Source organism: Eleutherodactylus coqui, chromosome 8, assembly GCF_035609145.1.
Source record: "Eleutherodactylus coqui strain aEleCoq1 chromosome 8, aEleCoq1.hap1, whole genome shotgun sequence".
NCBI lineage: Eukaryota > Metazoa > Chordata > Amphibia > Anura > Eleutherodactylidae > Eleutherodactylus > Eleutherodactylus coqui.
This window is the reverse complement of record NC_089844.1, coordinates 49829952-49849968: the sequence shown is the minus strand read 5'-3', so window position 1 is coordinate 49849968 and position 20017 is coordinate 49829952. Positions and strand designations below refer to the sequence as shown.

General features: G+C 44.0%; 1 protein-coding gene across 1 annotated transcript in view; it reads right to left on the bottom strand.

Moving 5' to 3' along the window:
* Positions 1-1584: 1584 nt before the first annotated feature.
* The window catches only part of MREG (melanoregulin), a 45813-nt gene continuing 27380 nt past the window's right edge, over positions 1585-20017 (bottom strand). The window contains exons 5-7 of the mRNA XM_066577373.1: positions 7317-7407; positions 3096-3259; positions 1585-3008 (exon numbers count right to left, since the gene is read on the bottom strand). Of these exons, the coding sequence (XP_066433470.1) occupies positions 2907-3008; positions 3096-3259; positions 7317-7407 (357 nt within the window). The 3' untranslated portion in view covers positions 1585-2906. The remainder of the gene's footprint in view (positions 3009-3095; positions 3260-7316; positions 7408-20017) is intronic.

Below are 20017 nucleotides of genomic sequence, written 5' to 3'. Positions count from 1 at the left end.
ATTTAAGCCCAGGAGCAAGCACTGTATATTTACAGAGCTTGGTCTTTATCTGTTCGAAGAGATTTTTCATTCACCTTCCAAACATTGCAGCCTCAGAACTGGCATAGGTATAATTTGTTAGCGTTTCAAGTCTTTCGTATTGACTTCACACATATACACTGACCAGCCATAACATAAAAGTGATCCTCCAGTCCCAGACCAACAACATGACTGCAACTCTGACTACCTGATGTGTGCCATGCATTGGTAGTCCATCAGCAATCTAAGACATTACATAAGCAGAGCTGGCCAAACAGAGAAGCATGTCGTGTTTTAGACTACTGATGCACTAACGATACGCAGAGTGCATCAGGTATTCAGAGAAGTAGTGTGGCCATCAAGGTTTTTCTGGGACCAAAGCATCACTTTAAAACCACCTGCCTAATATTGCATAGGTCCCCAATTGTGCTGCCAAAACAGCTCAGATCCGTCGTGACTCCATAAGACCTCAGAAAGTGTCCTATGGCATCAGGCTCCAAGACCTTAGCAACAAATCCTTTAGGTCCTGTAAATCGTGAGATTGGACAGCCATCGATCAGAATTGTTTCTTCAGGTACATCCCACATATGCTTGATAGAATTGAGATCTGGAAAATTTAGAGGCCAAGTCATCACTTTTAACTCTTTCTGTTCCTCAAACTATTCCTGAACAATTTTTGTTGTATGGCTGGGTGCATTATCCTGCTGAAAGAGGTCAATGCCATTAGGGAAGATTATTACCACAAAGGGTTATATTTGATCTGCAACAATATTTAGGTAGTTGGCATGTGTTAAAATATCATCCACATGAATGTGACGACCCAAGGTTTCCCAGTAGAACACTACCCAGGGTATCACACTGCTTCCGTCGGCTTCTCCTCTTCCTATAGAGCATCCTAGTGTTACCATTTCCACCGGTAAGTGATGCGCACACACCAGCCACCCACATGATGTAAAAGAAAACATGATTCATCAGACCAACCTTCTTCTATTGCTCTTCACTGAACCGTGGAGCAATGGAAATGGTCACATGCCTGTATAACTATGTGACCACAGTAGCCAATTACTTGTATGAGCAGTATACATGCATGTCAATGTTCATGGAGAACTGAAGTGGCGCAGGAAATTGAACTAGTGAATACAAGTTGGTTTGTCACTACATTTCCTACAAATGTTTAAGTATCTTGAAGAACTTCTAAAGGACCGGACAACACTACCACACTCACAACCTATGCACAAATGGGAGACTGTTTTTAGTTTGTTACAATGCATTTATGGGATATTATTATATAAATTGTAATACTGAGCTTTTCTCATTTTTTGCTGTTTCTTGCAACTCTTACAGCCCTCTAGTGGGGTCATTCAAAATGTACACATTTTTCTTAATAGCTACTGCAATAATTTGTGCATTGATGTTCTGCAGCTTCAGCATACAAAGTTTTATGGTTTTATTCTATGCAAATTTTGCATTTAAAGTCAAACGGACCTATAAAAAATTAGCACCCCCCCCCCCAAAAAAAAATGAGCCACAAATTTTCAGACTTCTGTTTCCTGCAAACACAACCGGTTTATTACACATTTGGCACCTCTTTGCTGACCTAGAGAAACAAAGAAACATCAGCCTGGTAAATAGTTACGCTTTAGCTTATTGACGTTTTCATTAATACACAATTGTATAAGAAGAATAGAAAATATTTGCAGTGCACAATAAGTAGAATCTTTACAATATTACGCAATAAATATTTGTATTATAAGCAGGGCATTTTAGTGGATATCTGTAAGAACAATAATGAATAAAAAATTATTTCTAGGCCTCGCTCTTGGCTCTAGTAGTTTTTCAGAATTTCTAAGGGGTATTCTGTGGACTACACCTCCAGGTCTAAATTGCTGATGTGAAGCTAAAATATAATTATTCTCAGCAGCTTTAAGATTATCATAGTAAACTGTTAAAAAGCAGAAGAGAATATCTTCAATCAGATTTTGAGTTCATACGAATAATAACTAAAATGTCTGACCCACTGTCAACCATTATCATTTGAAATGACAAGATACATATGTTTTCTTGTTCATAAACCTTGTACATCAGGGGTGAATAGGGTTCAGTTTACGTAATAGCAGTGGTTATACGGTATGTATATTCATGAAATATATCTATAACCACAGTCAACCTCACAGGGTTTCTTAGTTCATTGAAATTTTTGATACACCACCTACTGAAAGCTGCATATGGTACTGGAGCATCCAAAAAATGACTGCCCTTTAAATAAATTGTAGAAAATGAAGGTTTAATAAAACATGGCCCAAAATAGGGTCTTTAAAATAAACTAGAGACATGGAGGTCCTACATATTATTTTGGTTTTATCGTTGGAATGCATATTCAAGCAATTGGACCCATGTTGTCTTCTGATGCTAGGAAGTACAACCAGAAGATCACAAGAGACATGCAAGCAACTTGTGATCTACTGGTGCTAGGAAGAATAACCAAAAGATCTCTAGAGACATGGGGTACATTATATCTGGTCAGATTTGATTGAACCATTTTTCTTAAATACTTAAAATACATATTTTCAGAAAACAGCAAGTTCTTAAGACTAACAAGCATCAAGTCTATGGAAGCTTCGTAGAGGTTAACGACAAGTCTGCCAGCAATGCAGCAGTGGGTAGTTTCAGTTACTAAATAATTGTCATATCATATCTGCTGAATAGACACAAAATCCAAAGTTGAGGGTAAAGGATTTTGCATCTTAAGGACATAAAGATCCATTGCTTTGCAAGATACAGGCTGAAAGTTTACTTAAACTCAGATCAGCACTTGTGGCCAAAACACATTAAAAGAGGATCTCTCACTCTTGCTTGGAGCTATGCTGGAAGGCCATGCACAAGAACCATCACTTTATCATTTTAGATCCTGTTTCTTCATGTGATTTAGGATATCTTCTGTTGGCAATGTTAAAGAAATCCTCCACTGCATCCAGACAGATGAGTCGGTCCTATATGAAAAAATAGAGAGTTAGGATGCATAACTATGTTTACTGTAGCTTCATAAATCACCATTGGTAGAGGAATAGGATTTTTACCATTATATAGAGGTATCTCTCTGGAAGATCCCACCCTGCTGGGAAGATTGTTGTATCATCTGCAAGTCGCAAAAGGAGCTCCATTGCCTTCTTCATGTTCTTCGGGTTACTAATGGTACTTTGTTTTGTAACAGACAAGAGGGATTCAGCTTCTTTTTGAAAACCTGAAGAAAACAGAATGGTCCATTTGGATATCATGAAAATCTGGGTTGTAACTAGTTATGCTCAATAATACTCAGAAGACACAAAAAGATGCAGTGTGCTTTAATATAGCAAGTAGTGATGAGCGAACTGAATCAGTAAAACCCTTTTTCGGGTCAACCTTTGTTAAAAAGTTTTATTTGGTGAGAACCTGAACTTCAAACAGTTCATTGCTGCTGAACGGGAAGTTCATAAAAACCCTAAAACTAGTATTGAACACTGTATAAGTACCCTGAAAAGGTGAGAAATCAATGGATGTGGCTAAGTAGTTAGCTTAGCAATGTTGTCTTGCAGCACTGGGGTTTTAGGCTTACATCTGACCAACTGCATCATCTGCATGGAGTTTTACAAAGTCTATGCAGATGTTGTCCTCAGTCAGAATTAACAGTGCTAAGCTGTGAGTCACATCCATTGAAGGACCACCACAACCCAGTGTTCAATACTAGTTTTAAGGGTCTTGTCATGGATGGGAGAGGAGAGATCCGATTAATTACGCCTCTATCACCAATTTGACACAGATCGAATATTCTGAGCGCTCTTGCCACTGCAAACACTTGGCATGGCAGAGCCTCGATTGATCACTTTAGCGGAATTGCAAGAGCAAAGTTGTTAGAATACCGGATTTGTACTCAGCTTTCCCAGACAACTGCACGCATGCAGAGCGAAAGCTCAAATTACCACCTAATCTGGTCTAACATCTCCGGCGCTCCATAACACCCACACACACTCACTGCCACCATCAGCTTTTGTTTCTCAGGAAAGCTGGAACCAACACTTATGAATTATTAACACGATCTTCGGAGTTATGATTCGTTTTAAAATGGACAAGGTTTTACTAATAAATTGCAGATTTATTCTAAAAAAACTAGCAGTGTCAATATCTATATATGTACAAAAATATACAGAGAAGATGTTACAGTGGAGATAAGGTTTACAGGTATACAAAACAAACAGTATTTAAAATAAAACAATGAAGAAATAAAGAAGCTACCAGATTTGGGATGTTCGGCCCAAGGTTTCTGCCTTGTATGGAGTCAGTGGAAGCAATAGGAAAGTCCTTACACTGTGGTTTATCTCCGAAGGTTTGGTCCCCTAGTTTTAAAGCTTCCCCAGAACACACCTCCTCCCGCTCCCTCTGAGGTCATTCAGAGAAGGGTGGAGTAAATGCCATAATTTTCTATGATGGCCATATAATCTTCTGATCAGTTATATATGCCTGGCATAATTTCGGTCATGCTTTTATCTACTCAGCGATATCAAATATGACACTGGCCTCGCACCCAAACCGTTTTATAGAACTGGGTCGTGATAACGATCTCCTTTAGATTTGCTGGTCGTGATAATGATCGCTTCTTTGATTGGCGTATATTACTGGTTTATCCAATCTTTTGGCAGAAAATTTAATATTTTCCAGGATTTAAAGTCACAGGGACATATAATTGTCCTACAGGACCCTTTTATATTGATGTGAGCCAAGCGGTTTTTGGTCTGGCTTTCTTGATTAGGGATACCTGTCCTGGTATAGAGGGCTTTTTGCATAGAGGCATTGTTCTTGGCCTCTCCCTCTTGCCCTCTTTCTTCCTTTCCCTCCAGCCCTAGTTTCTACTCATATAGTAGGGCTATGAGGAATTTTTGTGACTTTTTTATGTTTGTGTGTCCTATTTCTAGACTTTCTTAAGTCTATTTTAAGTTTTGAGTGGATATTTATTAAAAGTTACGTTTTAAGCTGCATAGAATCTTAAACCGTGAAAATTCAAAGTCCCAAAGTGCGACTGTCCTGCCTAAATCGGGACGTTTGGTCACCTTACGCATACGGTTGTCTGAAGCTGCCCTTAGAATCTGCACATAAGGTGCAAAACCCCATACACATGCTGCAGAAGAAAAGCTGCATGACTTGGAGGTCATGCAGCAGATGGCAAATATACAGCATGCCATCTGTCACAATTCTTTTTCCTGGATTTGTCATGGTAAGATCCATGTTAAAATCTGCATGAAATCTGCTGTTTGTGAACAAAGCCTTTTATTGTTTTGTTTCAGGTTAAAAAAGGTACATCTATAAGTAATGACAGCTGCAGGAGTGTCATTCAGTGGGTGTGGTGGGTGGAGAATTAGGAAAGAGTTATAAGAATTGCATTTCTAAGGATTGTTGTTAGGCATTCCTGCATCTCATGTTGGCTTGGAGACAGTTTTCAACATGTGGGTGAAATTTGATGTTGGCTGAATGTAGGGTTTGGCATTTAGATGAGATATTATATCTATACATGTCTAGTGAGCTTTTTGCATGAGTCGATTCCCGTTTGAATGAGTGAGTGACGTCACCTCTAAAGGTCCATTTAGACGGGACAAATGTTGGGCAAATGATCTCCGCTCACGTGCTTTTGCACAGGAAAGGGTATTGTTGCTTCACAGCGGGGAGGCTGCAGGAGATTTCTCTCCTCACTCTCCCCTGCCCCTCTCCATTCACTTAACATAGCAGCCCTTCAGTACTGATTTGCTGCTATTTACACTGAATGCTCATCATTCAGGATTTAATGCAGCATAAACGATGGACGATGAGCAGATCGCTGATCGTTCAGTGTAAATAGCAGCCATTCAGTACTGAATGGCTGCTATGTAAAGTGAATGAAGAGGGGTGGGGGAGGGCGGGGGAGAGCGGGAAGAACAATCTCCTGCAGCCGCCCTGTGATGCAATGATACCCGCTCCTGCGCAAAAACACGTGAGTGGGTACTTGCTGGGACGAGTGTCGGGCATCGTTTGCCCGACATTCGTCCCATATAAATGGGCCTTAACTCATTCGCGCTCGTTCAGCCTTTTTAAACAGGCAGATTATTGTTGAGAATTGCTCACTTCTTGTTCAGTGTTTTACATTGCAATGAGTGGGGAGTGTTTAAACGAAATGAGAAGTGAACGATCTAATGTTGATATTTAGTCCTGATGAAACTGAACGACAAACGAAAAGTTTTGAACCTGCAATAGATTTCTAAGGCATTTGGCTTCGTAAAACGCATGCTAGGCTTCAGACTTCTGCTTTGACAGTGTTAAAGTGAAAATCTACCCTGGGACATTTCCTGACTTGTCAATTAGAATCTGGGTCTGAAATGGATGGGAATGCAATATACATATAAAGGGTTACTCCCATATGATAAAGTAAGGACATACTGCCAGGATATATCATCACTTTATGATCAGTGAGAACAAACCTCTGGGACCTCCACTGGTCCTGGGTATGAAGGGGCTGCAACATTGATGTAGCACTGCATCCCCATTAAATATACCCTACAGAGCAATGTTCCCAGCCCCCTGGCTGTGCAGCGGTACTGCAGCATGGCCACATTTACTTGTGTAAGAAAAACAGTAAATGCGGGAGAGGACACTAAACCAGCCCTGAGCCCCTTCAATCAAAACGCTGCTAGGAGTCCAAAAGGTCAGTCCTGCAGCGATCATAAATTGATGGCATATCCGGGTAATATGAGATCATATAATCAGATGGAAATAACTATGTAATAGGATAATTCCCTATGAGATTTGAGGATATCCAAACTTAAAGCCATAGAAGCATGCTCCATTGAAGAGCACCATAGGCTTCTTCATTCCAGTAATTAGCATATGAACACCCAAAGATGATATTTGACATTTTTCAGTGACATGGGAACATGGGGTAATGCATTGAATATGGTGTTTGGACAGCACTGTGAAATAAAATAAAAAAAATACTACCTTGACCCCTTAGTTGTCATGTATTGTTTCATTAGGAAACACATTCTTTACATTGTACCTGATGAATCTGCATAAATTCATACTATACCTGAACACAGCACAGAGTTCACCTACATCTGCAATTATTTTATGAGTTTAGAGTTGTACTTTGAGATCAAGGTAACATTACCGTAAGTTTACAATAAAGAAAGTAGCACTGCTGATGGATGAAAGTAACCACCATACTTCAAAGTGAGGAGCTTCTTAATAAAAAGAAAAAAAATACCCAACAAGGAATTTTTGTTCACATTTTTCAAACTTGCCTAAGTCTTCCAATATCCGTCTCCACCTTGTTCTCACTTCTCTTCTTGCTTGCCTTAGGGTGTAAATTTCATAATTGAGTTTTTGCCATTCCTAGGAGAAAGGAAGGAAAGTAAAATTCTTTGTTGTAAACTGTGAAAATATAAGGAACACACTAGAGATGAGCGAACGTACTCGTCCGAGCTTGATGCTCGGGCGAATATTAGGGTGTTCGGGATGTTCGTTATTCGTAACGAACACCACACGATGTTCGGATGTTCGGGTTACTTTAACTTTCTTCCCTGAGAAATCATTTCTATATGCGCTCAATGGGGCCGGCGGCAGCAGTGCCAACCCCATTGAGAACATATAGAAGACAAATCCTTCTTCTCTACCACAGCTGTAACAGCTGTGACAGAGAAGAACGATGTTTGCCCATTGAATTCAATGGAACCGGCAATACAGCCGACTCCACTGAATGCAATGGGCTGCCGGCGATCGCGGGATGAATTGTCGGAAAGGGGTTAAATATATAAGCCCTTTCCTGCAATTCATCCAGAAATGTGTAAAAATAAAAAATATATATATACTCACCTGGTGCCGACAGACGGAGTTCAGCGCGGCAGGCTGCAGTTCTCCTGAACTGCTCTGAACAGCTGTGAGTAGTATTCAGCAGCCGGGGATTTAAAATCCCCGCCTGCTGAATAAGATGCCTCTGAATTCATGAATGGGTGAGTGAGGGCTGCCTCTGATTGGCTCAGGGGCAGGAGAGCTGCCCGTTGAATTCAATGGGCTAACATCGTTCTTCTCTGCCACAGCTGTTACAGCTGTGGCAGAGGAGAACTTGCTGTGTCGTTCCCATCATTTTCTTGAATTGCCAAGATTTTCACACATGAAAACCTTAGCGAGCATCGGCGAAATACAAAAATGTTCCGGTCGCCCATTGACTTCAATGGGGTTCGTTATTCGAAACGAACACCCGAACATCGCGGGAAGTTCGTTTCGAATAACGTGAACCCGAACATTTTGGTGTTCGCTCATCTTTAGAACACACCCTTGCATTTCCGAACAACATCAACAGTATTTTGTTAAAGTTGAAAGACCTCTTTCTGATGCTTTTTGTAAGATATGTGTTCTGAACGATCGTCTAAACTCAATTCTGATCAACTTTGAATTGAGCCTAGTTATTGTTTAAGATAACACAAGAAGGACTGGGGAGAATGCCTAATAGAATAAGCAGAGAACGGAAATTGAGCAGCCAGCTATGTATTATAATATATACAAGCTGAGGGAGAAAAACGGTGCAAAAATGTTAACAAAAGCCAGTTGCAAAACTGATTTAGTCTCTAATACAGCCAGTAAAAAATAACCCAGAAGTAGAGATGAGCGAGCACCAAAATGCTCGGGTGCTCGTTACTCGAGACGAACTTTTCACGATGCTCGAGGGTTCGTTTCGAATAACGAACCCCATTGAAGTCAATGGGCGACCCGAGCATTTTTGTATATCGCCGATGCTCGCTAAGGTTTTCATTTGTGAAAATCTGGGCAATTCAAGAAAGTGATGGGAACGACACAGCAACGGATAGGGCAGGCGAGGGGCTACATGTTGGGCTGCATCTCAAGTTCACAGGTCCCACTACTAAGCCACAATAGCGGCAAGAGTGGGCCCCCCCCAACAACTTTTACATCTGAAAAGCCCTCATTAGCAATGCATACCTTAGCTAAGCACCTCACTACCTCCAACAAAGCACAATCACTGCCTGCATGACACTCCGCTGCCACTTCTCCTGGGTTACATGCTGCCCAAACCCTCCCCCCCACGACCCAGTGTCCACAGCGCACACCAAACTGTCCCTGCCCAGCCTTCAGCTGCCCTCATGCCACGCCACCCTCATGTCTATTTATAAGTGCATCTGCCAGAGGAAAAGCAGGCACACACTGCAGAGGGTTGGCACGGCTAGGCAGCGACCCTCTTTAAAAGGGGCAGGGCGATAGTCCACAATGCTGTACAGAAGCGATGAGAAATGCAATCCTGTGCCACCTCCATCTGGAGCTGCACACGTGGGCATAGCAATGGGGAACCTATGTGCCACACACTATTCATTCTGTCAAGGTGTCTGCATGCACCAGTCAGACCGTGGTTTTTTATAAATAGTCACAGGCAGGTACAACTCCGCAATGGGAATTCCGTGTGCACCCACAGCATGGGTGGCTCCCTGGAACCCACCGGCTGTACATTAATATATCCCATTGCATTGCCCATCACAGCTGAGGTAAGAATGTCATGTTTAATGCAGGTGGGCTTCGGCCCACACTGCATGCCCCAGTCAGACCAGGGTTCTTTAGAAGTGGACAGATGCATTTACAACTCCCTGTGGACCCACAGCATGGGTGGCTCCCTGGAACCCACCGGCGGTACATAAATATATCCCATTGCAGTGCCCAACACAGCTGATGTTACGTCAGCTGTAATGCAGGTGGGCAAAAAATTAATTGGATTACACTGTAGGCGAGGGCCCACAAAAATTGGTGTACCAACAGTACTAATGTACTTGAGAAAAATTGCCCATGCCCAAGCGAGAGGGCAGGTGAAACCCATTAATCGCTTTGGTTAATGTGGCTTAATTGGTAACTTGGCCTGGAGGCAGCCCAGTAAAAATAAAAATTGGTTGAGGTGAAAGTTTCAACGCTTTAATGAGCATTGAAACGTATAAAAATTGCTTACAAAAATTATATGACTGAGCCTTGTGGGCCTAAGAAAAATTGCCCGTTCGGCGTGATTATGTGAGGTTTCAGGAGGAGGAGCAGGAGGAGGAGGAGGATTATTATACACAGATTGATGAATCAAAAAGGTCCCCGTTTTTGATGGGGACAGAGAACGATGCTTCCATCCGCGGGTGCAGCCTACGTATTGCTTAGGTTTCGCTGCTGTCCGCTGGTGGAGAAGAGAAGTCTGGGGAAATCCAGGCTTTTTTCATCTTGGTGAGTGTTAGCCTGTCGGCACTGTCGGTTGACAGGCGGGTACGCTTATCTGTGATGATTCCCCCAGCCGCACTAAACACCCTCTCTGACAAGACGCTAGCCGCAGGACAAGCAAGCACCTCGAGGGCATACAGCGCGAGTTCAGGCCACGTGTCCAGCTTCGACACCCAGTAGTTGTAGGGGGCAGAGGCGTCACGGAGGACGGTCGTGCGATCGGCTACGTACTCCCTCACCATCCTTTTACAGTGCTCCCGCCGACTCAGCCGTGACTGGGGAGCGGTGACACAGTCTTGCTGGGGAGCCATAAAGCTGTCAAGGGCCTTAAAGAGTGTTGCCCTGCCTGTGCTGTACATGCTGCCTGATCTCCGCGCCTCCCCTGCTACCTGGCCCTCGGAACTGTGCCTTCGGCCACTAGCGCTGTCGTATGGGAATTTCACCATCAGTTTGTCCGTCAGGGTCCTGTGGTATAGCAACACTCTCGAACCCCTTTCCTCTTCGGGTATGAGAGTGGAAAGGTTCTCCTTATACCGTGGGTCAAGCAGTGTGTACACCCAGTAATCCGTAGTGGACAGAATGCGTGTAACGCGAGGGTCACGAGAAAGGCATCCTAACATGAAGTCAGCCATGTGTGCCAGGGTACCTGTACGCAACACATGGCTGTCCTCACTAGGAAGATCACTTTCAGGATCCTCCTCCTCAGGCCATACAAGCTGAAAGGATGACAGGCAAGCAGCATGTGTACCCTCAGCAGTGGGCCAAGCTGTCTCTTCCCCCTCCTCCTCATCTTCCTCCTCCTCCTCCTCCTCACCGCGCTGATATATAGACAGGAGGGTGCTCTGACTATCCAGCGACATACTGTCTTCCCCCGGCTCTGTTTCCGAGCGCAAAGCATCTGCCTTTATGCTTTGCAGGGAACTTCTCAAGAGGCATAGCAGAGGAATGGTGACGCTAATGATTGCAGCATCGCCGCTCACCACCTGGGTAGACTCCTCAAACTTTCCAAGGACCTGGCAGATGTCTGCCAACCAGGCCCACTCTTCTGAAAAGAATTGAGGAGGCTGACTCCCACTGCACCGCCCATGTTGGAGTTGGTATTCCACTATAGCTCTACGCTGCTCATAGAGCCTGGCCAACATGTGGAGCGTAGAGTTCCACCATGTGGGCACGTCGCACAGCAGTCGATGCACTGGCAGATTAAACCGATGTTGCAGGGTGCGCAGGGTGGCAGCGTCCGTGTGGGACTTGCGGAAATGTGCGCAGAGCCGGCGCACCTTTCCGAGCAGGTCTGCCAAGTGTGGGTAGCTTTTCAGAAAGCGCTGAACCACCAAATTAAAGATGTGGGCCAGGCATGGCACGTGCGTGAGGCTGCCGAGCTGCAGAGCCGCCACCAGGTTACGGCCGTTGTCACACACGACCATGCCCGGTTGGAGGCTCAGCGGCACAAGCCAGCGGTCGGTCTGCTCTGTCAGACCCTGCACCAGTTCGTGGGCCGTGTGCCTCTTCTCTCCTAAGCTGAGTAGTTTCAGCACGGCCTGCTGACGCTTGCCCACCGCTGTGCTGCCACGCCGCGTGACACCGACTGCTGCCGATGTGCTGCTGCTGCTGACACATCTTGATTGCGAGACAGAGGTTGCGTTGGAGGAGGAGGAGGAGGAGGAGGAGGAGGAGGAGGGTGCTTTAGTGGAGGAAGCATACACCGCCGCAGATACCAGCACCGAGCTGGGGCCCGCAATTCTGGGGGTGGGTAGGACGTGAGCGGTCCCAGGCTCTGACTCTGTCCCAGCCTCCACTAAATTCACCCAATGTGCCGTCAGGGAGATATAGTGGCCCTGCCCGCCTGTGCTTGTCCAGGTGTCCGTTGTTAAGTGGACCTTTGCAGTAACCGCGTTGGTGAGGGCGCGTACAATGTTGCGGGAGACGTGGTCGTGCAGGGCTGGGACGGCACATCGGGAAAAATAGTGGCGACTGGGAACTGAGTAGCGCGGGGACACCGCCGCCATCATACTTTTGAAGGACTCCGTTTCCACAACCCTATACGGCAGCATCTCCAGGCTGATAAATTTGGCTACGTGCACGTTTAACGCTTGAGTGTGCCGGTGCGTGGCGGCGTACTTGCGCTCAAACACTTGCGCTAGCGAAGGCTGGACGCTGCGCTGACAGACATTGCTGGATGGGGCCGAGGACAGCGGAGGTGAGGGTGTGGGTGCAGGCCAGGAGACGGTAGTGCCTGTGTCCTCAGAGCGGGGTTGGATCTCAGTGGCAGGTTGGGGCACAGGGGGAGAGGCAGCGGTGCAAACCGGAGGCGGTGAACGGCCTTCGTCCCACCTTGTGGGGTGCTTGGCCATCATATGTCTGCGCATGCTGGTGGTGGTGAGGCTGGTGGTGGTGGCTCCCCGGCTGATCTTGGCACGACAAAGGTTGCAGACCACTGTTCGTCGGTCGTCTGCGCTCTCAGTGAAAAACTGCCAGACCTTTGAGCACCTCGGCCTCTGCGAGGGTGCGCTTTGGGAAACAGTTGGTGGATTATTCGGTCTGGCCCTGCCTCTACCCCTGGACACCGCACTGCCTCTTCCAACCTGCCCTGCTGCTGCACTTGCCTCCCCCTCTGAAGACCTGTCCTCAGTAGGCGTAGCAAACCAGGTGGGGTCAGTCACCTCATCGTCCTGCTGCTCTTCCTCTGAATCCTCTGTGCGCTCCTCCCTCGGACTTACTGCCCTTACTACTACCTCACTGATAGACAACTGTGTCTCATCGTCATCGGCCTCCTCACCCACTGAAAGGTCTTGAGACAGTTGCTGGAAGTCCCCAGCCTCATCCCCCGGACCCCGGGAACTTTCCAATGGTTGGGCATCAGTCACGATAAACTCCTCTGGTGGGAGAGGAACCACTGCTGCCCAATCTGAGCAGGGGCCCGAGAACAGTTCCTGGGAGTCTGCCTGCTCCTCAGAATGTCTCATTTTCATGGAGTGAGGAGGCTGGGAGGAAGGAGGAGCAGCAGCCAGAGGATTCTGAGTTGCAGCAGTGGACGGCGCAGAACTGTGGGTGGACGATAGATTACTGGAAGCACTTTCTGCCATACACGACAGGACCTGCTCACACTGCTCATTTTCTAATAAAAGTCTACCGCGTGGACCCATTAATTGTGCGAAGAATGTGGGGACGCCAGAAACGTGCCTCTCTCCTAATCCCGCAGCAGTCGACTGCGATACACCTGGATCAGGAGCTCGGCCTGTGCCCACACTCTGACTTGGGCCTCCGCGTCCTCGGCCGCGTCCACGTCCTCTAGGCCTACCCCTACCCCTCAGCATGCTGTATTAACAGTAATGCAGAAACAGTACGCTGTAATTAAATGTGCCGCTTATTGGCCTGTGGTTGGAGGCTGACTTCGCTTACGGAACGCCAGGAAATAATTTGGCGCAAGCCTGCTGTAACACTTAGCTGGCTGCGTATGATTTTGTTGTAGAACTACTACACCCAGCACAGACAGACCCAGAACACTGAGCACAGTGACAGGCAGGCCAAATAGATTTTTTGCCCAATATTTTTTAGAAAAGGCCCACTGCCTATATTCAATCAATAATATGTCTTCTGTCCCTGCCTCCACACTTCTGTCCCTAGGGTATGTCACAGAACTGCAGAGTGTTGCACTGTTAACTGCAACACAGCGGTGATTTCAGAGCCCAGATAGAGCCAGGAAATTATTTGGCGCAAGCCTGCTCTAACACTTAGCTGGCTGCGTATGATTTTGTTGAAGAATTACTACACCCAGCACAGACAGACCCAGAACACTGAGCACAGTGACAGGCAGGCCAAATAGATTTTTTGCCCAATATTTTTTAGAAAAGGCCCACTGCCTATATTCAATCAATAATATGTCTTCTGTCCCTGCCTCCACACTTCTGTCCCTGGAGTATTACTGCAGGGCGCAATGCTCTGCACGGCCGATATACCAAAAAAAAAAAAAATGTGCAACACTGCAAAAAGCAGCCTCCACAGTACTGCACACGGTTGGATGTGGCCCTAAGAAGGACCGTTGGGGTTCTTGAAGCCTACAATAACTCCTAACACTCTCCCTATAGCAGCTCCAACACGATAGCACTTTCCCTCAGCTATGTCAGAACGCATCTGTGGCGAGCCGCGGGAGGGGCCGATTTTTATACTCGGGTGACACCTGGTCTCGCCAGCCACTCACTGCAGGGGGGTGGTATAGGGCTTGAACGTCACATGGGGAAGTTGTAATGCCTTCCCTGTCTTTCAATTGGCCAGAAAAGCGCGCTAACGTCTCAGAGATGAAAGTGAAAGTAACCCGAACATCGCGTGGTACTCGTTACGAGTAACGAGCATCTCGAACACGCTAATACTCGAACGAGTATCAAGCTCAGACGAGTACGTTCGCTCATCTCTACCCAGAAGGCATCCATAGCCTTTACATTTTCTGAGTAGCTAAGACAAAGGCAATTCTTAAAATTCCTTTTCATGCTGACTTAGATCATATGAACAAGTAAATGCTTACTAAAGATCTTAATGCCATAAACAAGCGATATTTTCTGTATTAAAACTTCACATTTATTAATACAAATCTAAAATTAACTGGGATCAACCAGAGTTAGCTTTAGATATGCATTAATAAAAGTGACGTTTTAATAGCCAGTTAGTGCAGGGCCGAGCCTTTGCAGGGTTTTCAACCCTTTGGGTGTTTATGTATCTGGGTACAATTTCTAGCCTCCTTCCTTGCCTTTGCTTCTATTATATTGATTTTCTGTATTCATTCCATTTAGCTGTTAAACACGTTACTACATTTTTGTTATTTTGCACAGATACATGACAGATATGTACCTAACTTTAACACCATATTACTTTTTGGAGTTGTCCCACATGACAACCCCTTTTCATATGTCCAACTAGCGCATATGGACATCATAACCTACCTGTATCCCCTCTCTGAGCCTCAGAAGGCAGTCTAAGAGACATTTGAATATCTGCCATATGATATATATGCCTTGCTGTTGGCTGCAACTTCTCTTGGGTGTAAATGCCCTTCTTCAGGGTATCCAAAGCTAGACCTGCAGAAATCAACTGATTGCCACAATGGGTTCATTTTCAGCAGTCATGGTGAGACAACACCTTTAATTTCTGTACAGGCTACTGTACCAACTTTTACTTTATGAACCATACTTGAAAAGTAAGAGCTGCTGTCTTTTCTCTGTTTTCTTCTTTGTACTGTCCAACCAGCCAATAAATTCAACTGTTCTTAAATTTCCGATTATGACTTACTATTGACCAATGGTGTACATGGAAGGAGGGTCCTCAAAGAAAGAGTTCCTGCACAGGTTTTTTTTTACCACCTAGTAGTAAAGCAAATGGTGCCAACCAGGGTTGGGCTCCCTCTCCCATGTGCTCCCTCTCCCATGTGCTCCATAGCAGCTGTACAGTCTGCCATTATGGCTTGTATGATCTTGTTGAAAAGCAGAAATAACAGCACAACAGATCATTATTTGTCCAACTTATCAATAGATGAGAGCTGTCTTATTTCTCACATGCTCAGGCCATTTTCACTTAAGCATATTATGGCTGCTTTGCTGTATCCATAGTATGGACTTGTGTCCTGGGGGTGTACTAACCTGAACTGTCACATGACCGGAATCTATGATGACAATTCAGGTAAAAAAAAAAAACAGTAGTCGGGTTCGGACACACGTTTTTATTACGGATGCAGAAATGCCGCCACAATATGCTAGTGTAAAGCTAGCCTAATGAGACGTTTTTGGAAGTAATTGCAGCTAAGGATGAATATGAGATTTCTCTAATTTATGCACTAACAAGTCCCTTTTCTTTTTTTAGCACACATTTCACATGTAAAAGCTGTAAATAATTGGTTCTCCAGGTGATTTGCGCAGAGCCAAGATTATGGATAAAACAAATTCCACCAGTTTAGAAATCTGGCTCAGGCAGACATCAGCCAAAAACTCCTGTATTATAAACCAGTAATGTGAAGGTGATTGTTTTATATGGGGAAAATGGCGGAGGTTGGATTAGTAATTCAAACTGCAATTTCTGTTAGAACATTCAACTCTACAAACAAAAGAGTCACAGAAAATGTACAATGTAAAAAACTACTGCTTAGAGTTACAATACATGGTATGCTCAACTACAGCCGTACATTAGAGGAGAACGTCTGTAGATTCATGTTGTTTGCTCATTCAAGCAAATTAGAATAATCTATATATATAAAATTGAATGTATGCGTGTATGTCTGTCTGTCTGTTTGTCCTTTATGCGCTACTACACCATTCATCCGATCGTCATGAAACTTTGGGAAGTTGTTGAGTGCACTCCTGGGAAGATTATAGGCATAGTAAAACTATCCTACGATAAATGGCGCGCGTGTGAGCATCGTCGACAGTTACGCCCCCCCCCCGCGTAGATCGTTCGATTTCCATCACTGCCACTAATTCTCTCACTTCGCGATGTCATAGAAACTTGAAATTTGGCACGAGCATTGATTATGTCATAAATAGTAAAAGCTAATGGGTCCCAACTCGATTATTCAATTGTAAGCGCCAAAGAATTAGCGTCCAAATTTTACGTACGGAATCTAATTTTCTCGCTTCCCAATGTCATAGAAACTTGAAATTTGGCATGAGCAGTGATTATGTCATAAGTAGGAAAAGCTAATGGGTCCCAACTCGATTATTCAATTCTATGCGCCAAAGAATTAGCGTCCAAATTTTACGTGCGGAATGTAATTTTCTCACATAGAAACGTGAAATTTGGCACGAGCATTGATTATGTCATAAATAGGAAAAGCTAATGGGTCCCAACTCGATTATTTAATTCTATGCGCAAAAGAATTAGCGTCCAAATTTTACGTACGGAATGTCATTTTCTCACATAGAAACATGAAATTTGGCACGGGCATTGAATATGCCATAAATAGGAAAAGTTAATGGGTCCCAACTCAATTATTCAATTCTAAGCGCAAAACAATTAGCGTCCAAATTTTACGTACGGAATCTAATTCTCTCACTTCCTGATATATATAAATGACTGTCTGTCTGTCCTTTATGCATTACTACACCATTCATCCAATTGCCATGAGACTTTGGGAAGTTGTTGAGTACACTCCTGGGAAGATTATAGGCATAGTACAACTACCCTACGATAGGTGGCGCGCGTGCGAGCATTGTCGTGAGTTATGCCCCCCAGACAAAGATCGTTTGATTTCCATCTCAAGCACGAAAGCAAAAGGCATTACGAGCAACGGGATGAGTGTTCAACCAGAAAATGATGCATCCGCCGAACGTTTCGCAAGACAATTGCTGGATATTGAGAATGCTGAGGTAAAATAAAAGCTGTGCTGTGATTGGTTGCTATTTCTTATACTGCTGAGGTAAAATGAAAGCTGTGCTGTGATTGGTGGCTACTTCTTATACTACTGAGGTTGCATGAAAGCTGTGCTGTGATTGGTTGTTATATATTATACCACTGAGGTAACATGAAAGCTGCGCTGTGATTGGTTGTTATCTAGATATATAAAAACGAATGAATGTATGTCTGTCTGTCTTCGCAGCAACGCGCGACGGGTGAGCTAGTCAAATATAAAAAAAGAGTTTATAAATTCAAGTATTTTTTTTTCTGTCAGATTCCATATGAATCCAAAAGAAAAAAAAAAAAGAGTGCCATGCCCCATCAGAAGGTATATTACAGGGTTACTTTCCCCTTAAAGCATTCATTCCAGAGAGAATATTTCCATGATACGACACCATACGAAGGCCCCATATGAACCTCATACAGATTCCTCTTGCGAAAGAAGATGATATACAGTAAAAGGATTAATCATGAACTGTTAAAACTTCAGTTTTTTAGCATCACTAAAATCCACCCCAACAACACAAAGAGGAATGAAAGTTTGCTTAAGCATTTCAAACTATGGGGGACATTTAATAAAATATTTCACGCCAGTTTCTAGTGTAAAAATGTCGCAAAATTTTGTGCAAGGCTGGCACAAGAATGTATTTATAAACCTTACATAGCGTCTTCAATGTAACTCAAACATGATAAAACTTAACTTTGGACATATGACTCTCCACTCTTGTCTAGATGTGGACCATATTCAGAATATAGAAACCTTCTGAGTTATTTGGAATTCCTCATAGTTTGGCCATCTAGTTTCAACCTTCCTAGCTGGCAGGCATTTTCCAGTGAGGTACCAAGTAGTATCTTTAAAGGGGTACACACATGAACTAATTTCTGAGTTAGTGAGAAGTGTTTCTATGAAGTAACGCCATTGTTGGAAAATTCTTTTGGCCTGCAGTTTTGCCTGTCGTTCTATTTCTAGCCAATCCACATGGAGGAGGTGTTTGATCTGTTGTAGAGTATCAGATATTGCTGTGGACTTGTGGTTGTAGTGAATATTGTAATAAACAGCGTTTAGTCACAAACAATATAATGTGTGACAGTCTTGTCATTTTTATTGTGGGTGGTGAAGAGTGGAATAAGTATGTTTGTGGGGACAGCGGTGAGACGTTTCCATGTTCTATGTATGAGGGTTTTACTATCTATCCAGTATTTTTGGATTTTAGGGCAGGACCAAATACCATGTTATAGGCCAGACCACGGTTGAGAACATTTAGGGAAGAGCATGAAAGCAAGTGGTCCGAGGCATTAGGGTGGGTGGGGGATGTTAAAACCATAAATTGCTCTATGTATTAGCTTAAGGTGTGACTTCCTCCATCTTTCGTTTATGATAGTTTACTTCTCTGAAGCCCAGCCTTCAAGTATTTTTCCACTAATCTCAGGGTCTTCTAGTTCTCGTGCCCATTTTTGAAAGAGAGAGGGGTAATCTTTATCAGCATGCTTTTTCTAATGTGAAAGTACAAAGTAGAGATTGAGTGTTTCTTACGAGGGTAGTGTATGAAAAAGTCATGTGCATTGGTGGCATATTCCTTTGCTATGTTGATTAGTCTATCTTTTAAAAATCCCTGAAGCTGCGCATACGGGAGGGGGAAGTGGGATGGAAGTAGGCCATAAAGCAGCTGGAGCTCTGTGAAAGACATATACCTAGTTTTTTGGGGATGTAATAGTTGTGATAGATTATTGTATTATGAATATGGCAAAACAGTTTTTTTTTCTTTTTATTACTTTATTTTTTATAATTAATATAACTTTTTAAAATTAATTTTTATTTTTTTAAGATAGTTTGATCGCTCCTGCAGTGTGATATAATGCCATAGCATTACATTATACCACAATCTGACAAGCAATCTAACAAGCCACACCACAGGCATGGCTTGATAGGCAATCTGTAATTGCAGCCCTGGGGCCTTTCAGAAGACCCCTGGCTGCCATGGCAACCGCACAGCAACTCACAATCTTATCACGGGAGGGGTAAGGGGGCGGAAATGTGTGAACCTTGAATATCGATTGTGAGATTTAAATACCGCTGTAAGAATTGACAGCTGAATTTAAAAGGTTAACAGCTCAGATGAGCGGCACGGCATATCAGAGCTGTTGTGGGTGGGTGTTGGCTGTAAGAAACAGCCGGCTCCCGCACTGTATGGAGCTGAAAGAACCTGTGATCCCCCTCCATACATACCCTGAACCTGCAGGATGTAACTTACATCCTGTAACGTTAAGGGGTTAAACCTGATGTTTTTCACTATTCCTAGAAAGGTCTCTCTGTGTTTCATATAGTCATTTTTCAGGATAGCCTCTCTGTAAAAAAAAAATCCCCATTTCTCAC